The 17,312-nt window shown below is 35.3% G+C and overlaps 1 protein-coding gene across 1 annotated transcript in view; it reads right to left on the reverse strand.

The window, feature by feature from the left end:
• Nucleotides 1-17,312, reverse strand: part of DICER1 (dicer 1, ribonuclease III) — a 53,512-nt gene that overhangs the window by 5,523 nt on the left and 30,677 nt on the right. Inside the window, exons 17-25 of the mRNA XM_019472502.1 lie at nt 16,324-16,537; nt 15,789-15,942; nt 13,383-13,565; nt 12,969-13,074; nt 12,693-12,868; nt 11,634-12,417; nt 9,846-10,001; nt 5,003-5,885; nt 2,618-2,886 (exon numbers count right to left, since the gene is read on the reverse strand). Of these exons, the coding sequence (XP_019328047.1) occupies nt 2,618-2,886; nt 5,003-5,885; nt 9,846-10,001; nt 11,634-12,417; nt 12,693-12,868; nt 12,969-13,074; nt 13,383-13,565; nt 15,789-15,942; nt 16,324-16,537 (2,925 nt within the window). The remainder of the gene's footprint in view (nt 1-2,617; nt 2,887-5,002; nt 5,886-9,845; nt 10,002-11,633; nt 12,418-12,692; nt 12,869-12,968; nt 13,075-13,382; nt 13,566-15,788; nt 15,943-16,323; nt 16,538-17,312) is intronic.

Below are 17,312 nucleotides of genomic sequence, written 5' to 3' on the forward strand. Positions count from 1 at the left end.
TGTTAGAGTTGAGGGGGGGGGGGGGGGGGGGGGAGCGAAGGGGAGAGGAGAAAAGAGAAACAATTGTTTCTTTTAAAATAAAACAAAGATCTTCAGAAGTGTAAGCTCTCTTACATCCTATCCTGAGCTGCTTCCTTTAAGCTTTTCATTGACAACTTTCCACAATGAAATTGGTTTTTTATTCCCCAATGAAACCAAGTTGCTGGATATATCATTTTTCAAATGTGAAAAAAAATCCCAAACACCATTGCGTACAGAGACCTTACATGCTTTGTGAATTCCTCTCGTAATAATTCTGTAGGATTTCACCATGGGTCTGTTTTTTCCAATAAGAAACAGACTTGGCTCTATCAGTTAATACTAGAAAGCTACTCATAACAAGGGAAGAGTTCATACATTAAACATGTCCTAGAAGGAGACTTTAAAATCTGTAAGTCCAATCTCTGGATGAAAGTCGGATGTACCTTTCCTTACCTCATTTACCCCAGAAGACAAGCATGAAACAAGCATTAGTAAAATAAGCCATTAATAACTGATAACCAGCAACACTAGACTGAACTAACAGGCACACTTAGGTATTTTTTAGATGTAGCAGGCAGTGTTTTCTTCTATGCTACTAATTTAAGACAACAGTCTATTCTCATTATTAAAACTAAACTTTCAGTATGTCTTAAAGGTCTTGAGTATCTAATCCTTTACTGAAAATACCTCAAATACATGTAATATACATTCACATTCACCTAAGTTCAAACGAAGTAACCTGCAAACAAAATTTTTGACCATTACTCTCCTCTGCCTAATGAGAAATAAGTTTGTCAGTCTTTTCCCCCAGCAGCTACCCTCTCACTCTATTTGGCCCCTATTTGGGGTTTAAAACCTGATCCAGTCCTCTTAAGAGTCACCATAATACTTCATAAACTAGTTCCACCCAATATTTCTACCTAAAATAAATCAAACAAGAAGTCAGACCTGATGTGTACACACTCCAAACGGGAATTTTGATGTTAAAAAACAAATTCAACTGTTTTGAATAGCGTATTTCTTACCAAGTGCAAACTGAAGCACTTTTGAGTTATACTGAAATAACGGAGAGAGAAACTAAGAGCTATAAGGCAAGGGACAACAGATGTTTCAGGAGTGAGATTTGAAAAAAGAAAAGCAGATGACGTGGAGACACACATGGAAACCAGTCTAGCTGGCATGAACTGCAGAAACAAAGACTCTTGCATTAACTCTGATGAAATAAGAGTTTCAGTAATTCAGTGCCAGACCAAGATAGGGAGCAGGCGTAGGGAGAGTGAAACAAGAATTTTATTTGAAACAGCTATCATACAATTTGGTTGCAACTTCGGTGGAAGTTTCTAGGCAATCTTTCTGCATAATAGCAAAAATTGAACAAAGCTAAAAATCACTACTATGACCTCTTAAAATAAGTTTTTAGCCTTTTCACTCATATTGTGAAGAAAACAAGATGGGTAACAGAGTTTGATCCTCTGATGTAAAGTAATTTTTATTATCTAAATTTCAGTGACAAATTTCTTAGTCAGTGTTTTCTGGACCTTCCCATAAAACATATGGATTTCACTCTGCAACAGAGCGCAAGGGCTGTAAACACATATATGTAACTGAAGTATTTTGATTCCCAAGCTTTTAAATTGTATATCAGAAAGAAGAAATTACTAAAGACAAAGATAACAGGTTTATTTAGTGCTGGAGTATTATCAGAATATTTTTTAAGAGATTGGTCAGTTTTTCAGAAGACAAACTATTAGGGATATTCTACTGGATAACACTTTTAAAGAAAGGATAACGAGAAAGTCCGTCTCTTCCAGGATTCTGATTAGAATTTGACTCACAAGGCCCTTGCTCTCATACATTTTCTGAGCAACTTATCTAAATGAGTTAGTTTTAGTCCATTCTCCAGCAAATAGATACTATCATCAGCCTTCCTGCATAACACAGATATGATGCATGTTTGCAAGTCTTCAGTTAAACTATTTTTCAAGTGGCTTATTTGAAAGACGCATATGTTTCCCTGGCTAGCAGAGATAAAGCCTTTAGGAGCATGTCAAACACCCTTGAGTACAGTGCAGTGACACCTGCTCCAGCAGAAATCATCAGATTAAAAACAGTGGAAATCTCTGTCAGTGTACTACATTAAATAATCCCAGCACTGTGCCAAGGTAGTATTGTTCATGATGTTGCATGGATATCCTATCCTGAATCAGCATTATGTGACTTAGTAACTCTTCATCACAATTTTATGGTATAGTAGTGCTTCCAATCTGTCAGTGGAGAAAGCAAGCTAAGCATTCCCCCCCCCCAAGGCTGTCCTAACAACAATGCAAAAGCAAAATAGTGACCGAAATCAAGTGTCACAGAAAACTCTACAGGCAAACTAGTTTCAATTTAATATTTTCTGAATGTTCTTACTGACTTTATACTTTCTGAAGATTGTATTTTACTTTGCATATTGCATGTTTTATTACTGGGAGCCTGCTTCTACGGCTGCTATGTGCGTAAAACTAAAACATTACAGAAATGCGCATCATGCTAAGAAAATGCGGTGACATGCTTCAAATCAGATACTGAACACATTTCTTCTACTTGCACTAACCTCAGAATCCATTCCTTGCATTTCATTCTTTTCCATTTGAAACTGCACAAAGTCATCAATAACATGAAACAGTTCAGGAGAGACAGCTTTGAAGTACTTGTGGTAGTCATACTTTACAGCTAATGATGCAAAAATGGTATTATTGACTAGAGCAGATCGTAGGTCAGTAAGAACTCCTGGAGAGTGTTGCCGTGGGTCTTCATAAAGGTGCTTGGTTATGAGGTAGTCCAAAATTGCATCTCCCAGGAATTCTAAGCGCTGGTAACAATCTTAAAGCATTGGAAATAGAAGAACGTACAACAACACAATTAAGTTTAACACACACATTCTTTCCAGGCCTTTCTGGATAGGAGGTTTGGTACACTGCCATCTAAATTCCACAAACTAACCAATGCTCAGAGAAGACAATCTGTTTTTTAGAACACGTATCTTTGTGTTTAAAGAGATTGCTATTGAATTAGTAAAAAAAAAAAAAAAAAAAAAAAAAAAAAAAAAAAAAAAAGAAGTATTGCTATTGAATTAGTAAAAAAAAAAAAAAAAAAAAAAAAAAAAAATCAGAAAAAACAGAAGTTGTATCTAATAATAAAGCCACTTTTGAACCCAATGTTAATTTGTCAGGCTAGCAAAACACTTGTGTTTATAATCAATTAATGCTTTTACTCATGATCTTCACATTGTGCTGAGAAACATCAAAAAAGTAAAATCAAGAGATTCCACCAGCAGGCTGATCTGAAAACAGTAACAAATAAACCTCCAAAAAATTAATAAAGAAATCAATGCATTAAAAGCAGGGGGAACATACAATCTGAGATTTTTATCTAATTTGCCACACATTTAGATCTCTCAAAAAGCATCGAACAAAGATTCCCATTCAGAATGGGAGTTTTAAACTGGAAACTAAAATTGCCAAGCCTTTGCAGTTTGGAAAATTGACAGGGGACACGGGAATGGAGAGCTATGGAGGTCTATTTTTAGACTATAAACAAAAGCAAAAAACCCTCTTGAAAGCAAATGGGGATAGGTGAGTACAGAAGGAAGGAAGACAAAATTACTACAAAAATAACGTGAGTGTGAAATGGCAAGTACTAAATTGCTTTTATAGCAGCTGAACCTAAGATGCCGCCAGAGCTCAACCTCTAGCTAATTCTTAAGAGAAAAGTAACAGAAATTCACAATTGTCTTGCTTGGTAAATAGAAATGGAATCAAAAGTTTCTGCTACCAACAACGTAATTTCATCTAGGCACTATGCCTCAACTTTTCTGTTTGTTAGTATACATATAAAAAGGAATCATCTACCTTCTGTATGTTTTGTGACATATTTGTAAAAAGTAAATATATACATATATATATATGTGGGTAATATCACCTAGAATGAAAAACCAAACCAGCATTTCAGTGTTTTGTCAGAACTGTTTCTCAATGTACTAACATTTCAAAATGACTTATTTAATTAAAGCAGAGCTTTCTTACTTCTTGGAATAAGGAACCAATTCACTATGGGGAAAAATTCAGACTGCTGACTGCACAGGAATTTGCCATTCACTTCAAATAGGGTTGGAATTTTACCATGGTTTGTTTTTAATTGCATATTATCATAGGAAAATATTTAAAGTTTTAGAATGAACGAATACTAAATTAATTAGTATAAGCAAAAAATTCAAGAAGAATACAGAAATACAAATTTGTACTGCTGTAAAATCTTTTATGAGATCATGTACAGAAACATTAAGCAGTTAACCTGAAATTAATATTTAGTCTGATTTAGTCAACTGCTTCAAACTTTGATTTTAAATATTTACAGAGTAAAATGCCTAGACTTAAATTAAGCCTTCCAATTCACAACTTCAAACAGAAGTCTCCATATTTTGCTATCCTATAGACTATTCAGCTAATAAAAATTGTATAGTCTACTTTTAATCTTCAGAAGTACAGTCAAAGGGTAATATTCTTGGGATTAAATTATGGGACAAATTTGCTAAATATATTTGCAAAACATGATAGCTACTTCTAGAAGTACACTGCAGTTTTCCAGAGTTCTACAATAACTGATTTCAGCTAAATGAGGACCTAATGTCAGTCATATACAACTAGTGATACAGCAGAGATGAAAAATGCTGCTCTTTCCCAAAACTTGGCTAGGCTTCAGTAAATCTATCTGTATCAAGTCAAAATATGAATAATCATTGAGACACAGCTTCAACAAGTATCCCCCTCTAAATAAGGGGCAAGATATTCTTTTCTAAGATTTTGTATTCAGAAGCTATTGACTTCTTAAAGTACCACGTGATGTCTAAAAAAAGACTACGTATCGGAACACAACATATACTGCTTCTCTTACATTTACAATAGGGGAAAAAAACCCTAGTTTCTTTAAGACAACTTACCAGTAATGGTATTATAATGGTATGAGGCATGAGTAAATGCCTGAAGAAGATAAGCCTTGTTCTTAAAACTGTAGTTTATTTTCTTCTCAAAGTTTTCAAAACCAGAAATAAGGTGATTTAGGGTTTTTTCAGCATCTGGGTGATCAAACATACACCTCGGTGGAATCTTCAAACAGCCATACTCCAGGTCTTTATACAGAGAAGACTCTGAATTAGCTACAGAAGCAGAAACAGAGTTTGGTGAAAGATTTTTCTGCTCACTGTTACAATTCTCTCTGGTAGCACACGAAGTGCCTTCCCAATCAGTCTTTTTAATTACAGGGAGCACCTTCAGCCCCAATGAACACAGGAAAAGCTGAGCAGCTCTTTCACCACAGCTGGTCAGATAGCAGCCCAACAGGGCTTCCACACAGTCTGCAATGCTTTTGTCAGCAATACACTGCTCTGTATGCAAGTCATATGAGATAGACTGTTTTCCTGCATCAACACCACAGTTTTCTTCTGATGGATTCCAGAAGCCCACTACAAAATCATCCTCTTCAACAGCCTTGCTAGGATCCAGATAGCACATAGCATCCCAAGAGCTATAGTCAAAATCATCAAAATCTGATGAAAAGTGAACATTACCCAGGGATGACTTTTTGGGTGCTTTCCATTCATAGTTTGAATCAGTGGTTGAAAAGTGTGAGAGAGAAATTTTCTTCACAAAAGCCCCTGATCCCATTAACATATTATCAATGAATTTGATATGCTCCTGATCATACTCCAGAAAATCATCTTCAAAGTCTGCTTCTTCCTTGGGTAACCTCCACATTAGGTCTTCATCCTCTTCATCATCATCATAATCATCAAGTTTACCATTAGCCAACAAGTTCTCCTTTGTCTATGAAAGAACACAAAAAAATATGGTACTGAAGAGGGAAATGAGAAACCTTTATTCCAGAACTGTCATAAGAGTAAGATTTGAGTAGTGTCTGCTAATAAGACGACTAATTTTTAAATTAGTGTTCCTAATTACATTGTCTGATCAGATGTACAATACAACCTCAAGTAACACTAGCATTCTAAGACTAGAATAATTGTCTTGGAGTACAAAACCTTTATCACTAACCTGTAATAGCGTATGTTCTACAAACATATAACACATGCTGCATTTCACAGGAACTCATGCTTATACTTGAATGTGATGCACATACAATTAATTTTAAAACCATTAAACATTATATACTTGCATGCCAAAGTAAACAAAAGAAAAAAGTCTAAATTAACAAATTTAGAGAAGTACAAGAAACAGTTTTGGTTGCATCCTTCTCTCTAGCTGCTAAGTAAGGCTACTACAAATGTTTAATCAACGTAACCAAAGATTCTTTCTACATCCTTCTATGGCAAGTACTAAGGGGCTTGCTGGGTTTACTATAGTCACAATCATGATAATCTCAGGTTTGGGACACAAACGGAAAACGCATTCAGTGAAACAACTGTAAGAACTTCTTTACCCTAGTCCTTCAATAATCATCACTTGAAGCAGCAAAATACATTGATCTATGCTCTCAAACGGTTAGCTGCAAATTAATTCAGTCTACATGGCAAACTAGTAGAAAGTAAGTTTAGTGAATTAGTGCAGGTGATTTTTATATTACAGATCAAAAATGAGTCTAATACCAGTTAGTTGGCAAGAAGCTAATGCTTATGTGGGTGACAGTCTTTACTGCATGTGTTGGGGATTTAGTAAGTGATCTTGCTGCTTATTAGATGTGAGATATAGGCCAATTTTTGGTTGTCTAAGAATTATTAACTTGCACTGTGGTTCTTAATTTTAACAAATATTGAAACCTCTCTAGTTTGTCATACATTTAGTATTACCAGGATTTCAATATAGCAGGTCTAAAAATGGAGAATCAGAAAAAATGGCACACTTCTATAATAGAGGTTTTTGTTGTTTGTTTGTTTTTAAACTGAATATTAACATATACATTAAATCATCAAGTAGGACAATAACTCAATGCAAAGGCAACTAGTATTAATCCTATCCTTTAAATGAGTACATATTTGTTTAAACTTTTGGGTTTTTTCACACTATACTTAACAGCCTTAACTAATTAAAAGAAAAGTTAAAGTTGTCACCAATTTTCTAATACTTACATACCTACCCACAACAGTAAAACTAATGACGTCTCATGTCTTTTCCCTGCTCATATTGAGCAAATTGGTATGGCTTGATGTAAATTATAAATTGAACACAGATATGCCCAAGCTATACAGTGCTCTACAATTTGCCATGGCCCCAATCCAGGAAAGCACTTAAACATATTAGCTAAATGCACAAGTAGTCTTCCTAACATCAAAAGGACTATTCACAGGCTCAACCCAGCATCACTGATGTCAGTGGGAATTCTGCCACTGAATTTGATAGGAGCAAGATCAGATTCAAAGTGCTTTTCTGGATTGGGTCCTGAAAGCCAACACCATTTTGAATCAAGTGAAACAGCCTATATCTGCCCTCAATCTATGTATGTCATATTGTAGGTCTCAGTCACTTAATCTTGCAAATCTGTGAACCAGATGCTACCACTGGGGACCTCTCCCTTTGGGCCAAATGCACAACCCTTTAGAGGTGTGGATGGGTGGCAGCCGTAAGGTGCACTAGACAGCACTCAAAACCATCTAAGGATCAAACAGATCACGACGTTCCTCATCAGGATGGGCAGGCTTAGTCAGGTTTACTAATGAGAGGAGAGGAAAAAAAGTGGCTGTAGAAATTGATAGTTTAGACATTTTGCTGGAAGAATTTCTGCTGCTGTAATTACCCATCTCACATATACACAGCAGGGATTTCTGTGATTGATCAGAAAGAGATAGCAGAACTTGATTTGAAAGTTATTTTGGATACTAGTAGCAGTATAATGCTCAGAGTAAGACTAATTTAACCAGTCCCAACTAGAGCTAGTGCTGATTTTTTCTTGTTACACACCTTCTGTAGTATCTGTCACTGAAATAAAAACACACTCTCTGAATGAGACATACCTATACGGACGATTCAAAACAGATTTCGGTGTCTGTTTTCACAAAGATTTAACAAATGATAAATTCCATTTTTACTACAACTTCATTCACAAGTTTCTTAAAATCATTTTAATTAGCAGGACAGCTACATGAACTACCCTAACATTGTCTGCACTTCGCTTCTTGTATTAAAAAAAAAAAATTTAAGTGATGAGAACGAACAGCAGGTAAAGGAGCCAGGAAGCAATTCTGATAGTTGATATTTTTCATCATTAGACAGCATTTAAAAACTAAACCAACAATGAACCCCAGAAGAAAGAACCTTTTCTTAAAGAATACCTGATTGATTTTGAATAAGTTATGGCTACTTACAAGCTGAAGATAAATACATGTAAGTGCTTTTCATGCTTTTTGGAAATCAGCTATTTGATCAAATGAACAAAGGAAAAATCTTTCCCCTTAATAAAGCCTGATAACACACACACACAAAAAAAATCAACATTTGACTAGGATGTTTTAGTAATAATTTGTCATAATGACATGAGATTTCTAGCCTCAGTCATAGACCATCAGCCCATGGATGGAGAATGAAGTTTACATCCAAGAAAGCAAAATATCTACTTGGCACAAAAACCCTACTACTTAGTTGCATTACTGTCTGCATTTTGGTCTAAAATTGTGTGTTCTATTCACAAATAAACAGTGACTAGCAAAGAGGAAGAGGCCACTGAAAAGTTACGGACAACTGAAAGCTTTTTAAAAGCAATGATTAGCTCCTGTCCCAAATGCGCTATTTTATTTTTAGAAAGGTATAGCACTAAGTCTCTTTGAAATGAAGTCTTGGCACAATACAGAACCACAATAATCAGGTTGTTTTATTCTGCAATAAACATTTATTTGCACAGTACATCTACCTAACAGTCCTCTCATGTGCCCTCTGGTGGTTCTACAATCCGAGTGTGGTCTTCAGAGTTGGGAAAAAGAAAAAAATCACTCCACCCCCTTCCCCCAACCTCAAAACCGGTCTCAAACACTTAAAAAGATTACGTTACTGACTGCTGTGATCAGTGATATTTCTTATACATGCATTTCTACTCTCGACATACAATGAGTTTAGTCAGAAAATAATTTGAATTGTTCCTCATTAAGATTTGTAATTCTGAAGCTTTTGGTGATAGACAGTGAGGGTGTTTAAGCCAGCACTGTATTTTGGATGAGAAGTAGCTCTCAGTCATACCCATGGTGTGGCTAAGAGCAACCAATATTGAACATTTTCTCAAGCCAGTTCTAATCTTCATTCTGCCTCAGCGCTATGAAAAACAGCAACTCCTTTTCATATATTCTATAAAGGTGATTTTATTTATTAAATAAATATTCATTATTTACCTGTTTATTATTTATAATTTATAAATATTATGTATCATTTATAAATATTATTATTTATTACTTATTAAAAAGCAGACCATCTTCTGCCTATACATATTACAGAAAAAAACAGTAATGATAATTCTGTTTAAAATTTCCAAGAGAAATTTCAGAAAAACTCCTGAGACCATGCTAACTACAAGCAAAAAAGTTTTTCTTCCCTGCTTTTCCATTAATATATACACTCATTACTGGATGATGTTCAGTAAATTTCCTTACTTCAGGTTCTATTCAGGATCAGTTTTCCTCTCATTTTCCATAAGTTACAGTGAAGTTTTAGAAAGAAAACAAAGATACAGATTTACTTTTTTTTTGCTGAAAACATACCAAAATATCTGAGAGGTGGGAGGAGGTAGGGGTGAGAATACAGACACGCAAATAATTATTCCTCATTATAGTTAAATAAAAGTCTTACCATTTCATCTTTCTCCCACTTATCAGTGTTGCTCTTGTCCTGGTTTACTATGTAACCAGGAGGAAGCCAATTGACCGGGGGATCAAAAATCGATACCACCATACGACTAGGCAGTCCTTTCTTTTTTCCAAGGCGATACAAGTTGCAGTTGCTGACCTTCAAGGAAAACATACTGATAAACCTCTGGTCATACATTCACATAAAATTACGTTAAAATGCAAAAGGAGCAAACCAATTTTACATGTCAAGCCAGATTTTGTACCATTATGCATCTTCTCTAGTTCTCAAAACAGACTTCATAATTATAGAAAAACAAAACCCAACCCACAGCAAGGTACATATTGATTTATTTATTTTAAGGCCAAGCATATTAGGTGTGACAGTTTCAGTTAAAGAAATCTGATATTACGTTAAAATGCAAAAGGAGCAAACCAATTTTACATGTCAAGCCAGATTTTGTACCATTATGCATCTTCTCTAGTTCTCAAAAGGGAGCTCAGCTTTCTTAATATAGGACAACCAATCCACAGCAAGGTACATATTGATTTATTTATTTTAAGGCCAAGCATATTAGGTGTGACAGTTTCAGTTAAAGAAATCTGATAGATTAAATTTTCTTTGCAAAACAAAATTGCTACTTTTAAAATAACAGTAAACATAACCTTTATAAGTGTCATTAATTAGCAGTATTAATAATCAACATTCAGACTAGATTTGGAATGAAAAATGATTGCTATTATGGGTAGATTGACCTAAACCTTGGCAGTAGAAAGTGTTAAAACAGTTCTGTATAACATCTGGATTATGACTTAATAAGATTTGTTGTTTTGATAGCCTCTAAATTATTTTAAATATTTGAAAGGGAAGGGAGAAAAGCACTCTCACATACACAAACATACTTCCTTTTCCTTTTTAACTATCAACTTCTGATCTTTGTTTCTCATTTTAAACACCCTTTCCATGTTTCAAGTCTTGAAATTTGAACTTGAATATTCAATCACTTCCTTTATTTGAACTGTGCAATTTATTTAGCCCTCCTTATTTTCCAAGATTAAACTACTCAATCATTTAATTGTCAGAGTGATGCATTTTATTAGAGGCAGACAACCAAATCCTTAGCATTTAATTCAAGTTATCACATTATGTGGGGAAAAAACCCCCAAACAAAACAAACTTTCACATGATTGATTATTCCAGAATTTAAACAGCAGCAGAACTGAAGACTCTGCTTACTACTGTTTACATTTACTTTAAAATACTTTCAAAAGTTTTGATGTAACAGTTCTGTAAGATTTTTTGTTGTTTCATTTTTAGTGTTCCTGTAAGATCATGCTAAAAGTTTTCAAGGAAAGTAACTTATTGAGGAAACAAAGGAAAGGTCAAATAAAGCTACAACCTAAGGCTCTACGCTGCTAACTCTCACGCCTTCATTCAAGCACTCTTGTTAAAGAGTTTCTACTCAATACAGCTCTAGTGTTTCAGTCCAAACATCCTCACTAACCCAGAACTTTTAGTTCTGTTCAGTCCTGTCCTTTCTTAGGCTGGTAATCAGCTGGTGTAGATTTCAAAGTGAACTGCAGGAAACAATTTTAATCAATCACAGTTATGGCAACATTAATCCTGTAGTCCTGTATTTTTATTCCTAATATGCATGCTACCCAATGTATAATCAGCAAAGCTGTGGAATTAAATCAACCTGTTGCCATTCAATCTTCTAGTGAAATTTTTATATATATTGCTTGTTACAGCATGCCTTTTACATAATATCATTAGATTGTTACTACTTACTTTTTTGCTTCTCATATATGACAGTCGTCCCTCATGAGCATCAGGGTAAGTGCAAAACAAGTATGTAGTGATGGCATGCTTTAAAAATGAATCACCAAGCATTTCTAGCCGCTCCAGATTAAATCCATCACTAGCATTTGAAAGAGTCAAAGCTTGAAGAATGAGACCAGGATTAGGACCGAGAGTTTTTGAGGAGTACCCACTGGAAGGGCTCTTTTCAGAATCTGCTCTGTCTTTCGAAAGATTAATAGCTTTTGAAGTACTGGTGGTCACTGCCATTTTGGGGCATCCATCTGAGGTAGATCTGTTAGCATTTCCATCAAGGTATTTATTACTCAGTAGAGTACATTCATTGCTGGGCTTCGGCTGGTTCTCACTGCTGTATAAATTCTGAATGGGGTATGAGGTAGTTGGTTGTACAGGTATTTCCTGCCTGCAGTAATTCAGCTGATTTCCTTGGCAAAAGTCTCTGTTAACTAAATCACAATTGCCATTGGCAAGATTTTTATTATAAGAAACACCATTAATTGCTGCAAGTTCTGCCGAGACATCAATTTGAAGTTTACTGGGTGACTCATTGAGCAATGTTCTGTAACTCACAGACATTTGGTCATGGTTTTCTGCAGAAGAGGTTCTATTAGCACCTTGATGTGCAGCATTTTCAGGGACTACAATTGTGCTGTGCTTACAGTAATTTTCGTTCTCTGCTAAAGAGGAGTTGGGAATAGAAATGAAGGATTTGCTGTCAATAGACTTTTTCCATCCGAAGTCCAAGTTAGGATATCTGTAAAGATACATGCTGATTTTGTTAAAAAAATATTACCACAAGACAAGAAGACTCTGTATGCACATACATGTTTAAAAAAGCCACATTCTTCCGGAAAGAGCAGTGACTGCAGCATCTAACTTCACCACTCACAATCAAGTCTTTTTAAACTATGTTTCACTGAACACTGACATGAGTTAAACAAAGGGTATCAGTTTTAAATTCATGCAGTAACGTTTAAGTTTTCACCTTGTTTTCCAATGAAGTCAGATATCATATTGAAAAATACATGCCTGAAATCTGCAGGAAGTGATTTAACCCCTACACCAGCATCAGTGGCTGTTTGAGCTCTTAGTTCCTCTGCTGTCAAAAGGCAGTGCAAGCGATAAAGTATGCTGGGGAGGCAAACTGCTTTTCTCCACAATGATGCTGGAATAGGATGTATAGCACAGAGCTCTGGAACCAGTATCTGGGGAGAGGAGGAAGGAAGAAAGGAATTTTACCTGTAAAGGTAGTCGTCAGATCACTGTTAAGAGAGAGGCAACTTGAATGAGATACTTCTATTTTACCTGCTTATTCTGCAAACTTTCCCACTTTGCTTTCCTCTTCTCAGCACTGCTTAGTGGAAGTGCTTTCCCCTTCTGATTCAAATGGCGAGGAGTCAAAAGATTAAGTCTAAAAACCACGTGAAAATACTTTAAGTACATAATTAATGAATAGAACTTACTAGCCTAAACTTTCTAAAGCGATGACTTATGCTTAGTATTCAACCTTAACGCATTGTGAAGTGACAGCAGAGTTACCTCTGGAAAAAAAATGGACTCAAGTTACAGTTGTTATAACATAAGTTAAGTACCCCTCAAGAGAAAAATCAGTCATTATTTTGGAAAACACAAGCCCTTAGCTTTATCCCATAATTTAAAAGAAAAAGAGTACTTTATTGTCAAACTACAAACATCAGACACAAATATGACTGTTGTTACCTTGAAGATGTATGGTCCACATCCAGCAGTGGCTGGTTGAGATTGGTCAGGTCAAGATTATACTTTGTTTTATAATATTCAGCAAAGGTTTCATATTCAGGGGAAGGGAATTTACTGAGTGGAGTAAGATCAGTGTATACATCAGCTACATAGAATCGATGAGGCTGATCAAAATTTCGATATCTAAAAAAAAAAAAAAAAAAAATATTTTGGCATATGTAATAGCCTTAGAGTAAAGCTTGTGCTAAGTTCTTCATGTTCTAATGTGGTCAGGTGATAAACCGTTAAATAACTCGAAGTTTTTGGTTGGTGGGGTTTTTTGTTGTAGAAACTATTTGTTTAGCTAACTCAAATAACTAAATGAGAAATGTGCTATAAGATAAGGAAGAATAAAGTCAATCTATAATCTACAGAATTCCCTCTACAGAAACATTTACGTTAAATGCAGGATTTATGTCTTCAATATCTAATATAAAATCAAGCTCTGGACAGCAATCTCCAAGAGTAATGCTGCAAATGATAATTTCTTAATTCCAAACACCTAACAATTAAACTTGATAATTTGGCTTTTTAATGTTTAGTCTCCTGTGTGCTAAAATCCATAGAAATGGAGTTCTACTGCATACAAAGATTGTACTACCTTACATCTAAACTGGCATTTTAATCAAGTCATCCTCCGTAATAAAGTTAAAATACAAAACCCCAAATACCTAGTAAGGTAAATTCACAAGCCTCCCAAGGACAGTGCAGTTCTTGTAATACAGGCAGAATGTTACAAAAATAAAGCCAGAATGCTGCAACACCTTTACTGTGATACTATTGTGATCATTGGATACTATGGTGATAAACATGCACAGGAAAACAATAATAATAAAAAACCCTATGAAATCATAGAAATCAACATTCAATATTTAGATTTGCATATTAGCTTATTTCATACTTTGATCTGCTGCATTTATCATTTTAAGCTTCTATTCAAATATCTAAATAGACATAGCCAAATAAAATTACCGCACTATTAATGAGTCTTTTTAGCTTTCTTCCAAAGAGAAAAATCAAGAAAACCATATTCCCAGGCTGCCTGAGCTTCTTCATTGAAGAACATGCTGGTTAAAGGAGCTTTCAGGAATCTTTTTTTCTTATCTTATTCACAACCATGCCTACTCCGAAGAATTCAATCAGAACTGTACCAATACACAGTCACTGTATCATGCTTCCCCTGAGGAGCTCACAACCAAGCAGGACAGAGAACAACAAACATATTTCCACCATTTTTATGTTGACTGAAAACAGAAGTACTTGAAATTCTGAGATTTCTTAATGTATGAAACAAGGTCAAAAATTTTTGGCTTCTCCCAAGCCTGAACATTATCAGATGGTAACTAATAATTCTCACAGGAGATGTACTCAGCCACCTACCCCAGCCCCACCCCCATCCAAAAAGAAAAAAAAGAGAGAGAGAGAGAGGGAAGGGGGAGGAATAATACTGGTTTAGGCACTGTGGCCAGATCTTCAGACAGGTGAAATACCATAGCTTCACTGAAGTCCAGCAACTGTGCTAATTCACACCACCTACGAGCTATTTCTATTGCGTTAACTCTGATCACAATGAAGTAATGCTTATACACAGTGATGGTGCATCACCACTTTTACACTAGCATTTTTACTGCAGTAGTCATCAGCACAGGAGGAAGACATTTAAAGAAAAAAAAATTGTCTAACAGATGAGGCCAAAACAAAGTACTAATATTTATCTTTCATATATATTCTGCAACTACCGTTGTTTACAATATACTAGGTACAAGCACAAGCCAGTCAGTCCATTTTCTTTTTTCACATCATGCCAAACATGACATAGGGAATAATTAAATCTCCACAAAACCTACCAATTTTGGAGAACCTTTGCATATCCAGTACATAAAATGATGTAAATTTCTCCTCTAAATACCACTCAATAGAAAGATTCTTTTAACCGGTCTTTTTCACTTGTTAATTTTTCCATCTACCAACAGCATACCTTCCTTTAGCAGGCCTTTGTTGTGAATAAGCAGTAACCAGAGAAGAGGGCTCCCATTCAATCTTCCAAAGTAAAATTGGTTTCAATAGGCCAGTTCTTGATGAAGTCACAACATTTTATCAGAATACTATGTAAGTTTTGTGGTGAACTCTACTATTCCTAATAAAAAGGTAATGAGCCTTGGGAGGCCTAAACAGTTAAATCCTACTATGTAAGATTAACTACTCACTAAAAAATATCCTTAAATTATTTGAGACACCACCAGATACCTTCAGATTAATAGCATACATTTATTACAAGCAATTCTGTTGTGGATACTAACATCCCCTTATTCAAGTGTTTGTATAAATACAATAGGTACATACCTAAAGTATATACATAGTACTCACCGTGGAATGATAACCGCATCTTGGTAATCTTCTAACTTGAAAATAAAAGGCATTTCTTTTGTATATTGTGTACTGGGAATGCCTGTACGTGCCTCAGATTTCTCAATGTCTTCCATAAACTTAAAGTCAATGTCCAAAGTGCTGGAGTCATCAACTTAAAAAGGAAAATGCGTAACTCAGTTATTCAGGGGGGCGTTTTCTAGGCTGAACTTTTCTGGGAAGTTGTAAATTACAAAATTTGATTATTATTCTATACAGATATTTGATTAATTAAAAAAAATTCAAAGCAGACATACGTATGATTTTAAACCCTTATGGAGTCAGCTGAAACCTACTATAAATCAACTCATATAACCAAGTTAAAACTAATTTGGAATTGTGAAGAAGTAATAAAAATATAACTGACAAATTTTCATACCACCACATATGGTATTATTTCTACAGCTAACACCTGAGATTTAACATAAACATTAACAAATGTGTTGCTAAAGGAATTCAAAGTGAGTATTTAAAAAAACAAGAGCTCTGTTCTTACCAACATTAAGAGGTAGAACACAATAGGCTGAATCAGCTTCTGTGGGTTTGAACTCTAGTGCAGGTTTCTCAAGACGAAGAATATGTGAAAAAATGTACTGATGGAGTCGCGTTATCAGCTCAAGCATTTGCAGTGACAGCGTAAAACCAGATTTCTTAAGCTCAATAGATATTGTAACCTCTCCAGAGCGAGTATACACAGGAAAGTGAGGAATCTAAATAAGAAAAAAACAAAAGAAATCAAGAAAGAAAATCCAGAGTAGGATTCCTCTACAGAGTACCAGTTGTTTAGTTCTGATGCTGAGGTAGTGCTTGCTGGACTCCACAGCAAACTGGATCAAAATTCTGACATATGATGATCTTCAATTGAGATTTTGAAGGCTTAAGAAATGACTGATTTTATTTTTTTTTTTTTTTTTTAATAGTTCTCCTTATGTTTTACAGCTCTTCTCTTTATATAAGATCAAGTAAATATGGAAGTCTCTTCCATTATGGAGGAAGAAACGTGAAAACCAGCAACACTCCTCAGCTGAGTCTCATCCACAGAAAATGCCTTTCTATTAAAAATTTTCCTAAGCAAGAGGTGCCAATTTCAATTAACACGGCCTACTTTTTCCGCTGCTGCAGACTAGAAATGCTGAGAGGACTTGTTACCATAGCTTTCATATAGATAAAGTAGTGCTGCAGGCCATCTCTATAGCTGATATGCCACTCCTAATATACCTCATACAAAAAAGGAGGAACATTTTGAATTTGCCACTGCAAAATAATAAAAAATAAAATTGTAAAACAAAAGTTTGGCAAAAATAGAACAGATTGCTCCATCACTAAAGACAGAAAATGAAGCGGTGACTGGACTGCGTGGATTCCCACAGCATTCTCCTGGAGAAGCTGGCGTCTCACGGCTTAGACAGGTGAACTCTGCGCTGGGTAAAAAACTGGCTGGACGGCCGGGCCCAGAGAGTTGTGGTGAATGGAGTTGCATCCAGT

The sequence above is a fragment of the Aptenodytes forsteri genome, unplaced genomic scaffold (assembly GCF_000699145.1).
Source record: "Aptenodytes forsteri isolate BGI_AS27 unplaced genomic scaffold, ASM69914v1 Scaffold193, whole genome shotgun sequence".
Taxonomy (NCBI): Eukaryota; Metazoa; Chordata; class Aves; order Sphenisciformes; family Spheniscidae; genus Aptenodytes; species Aptenodytes forsteri.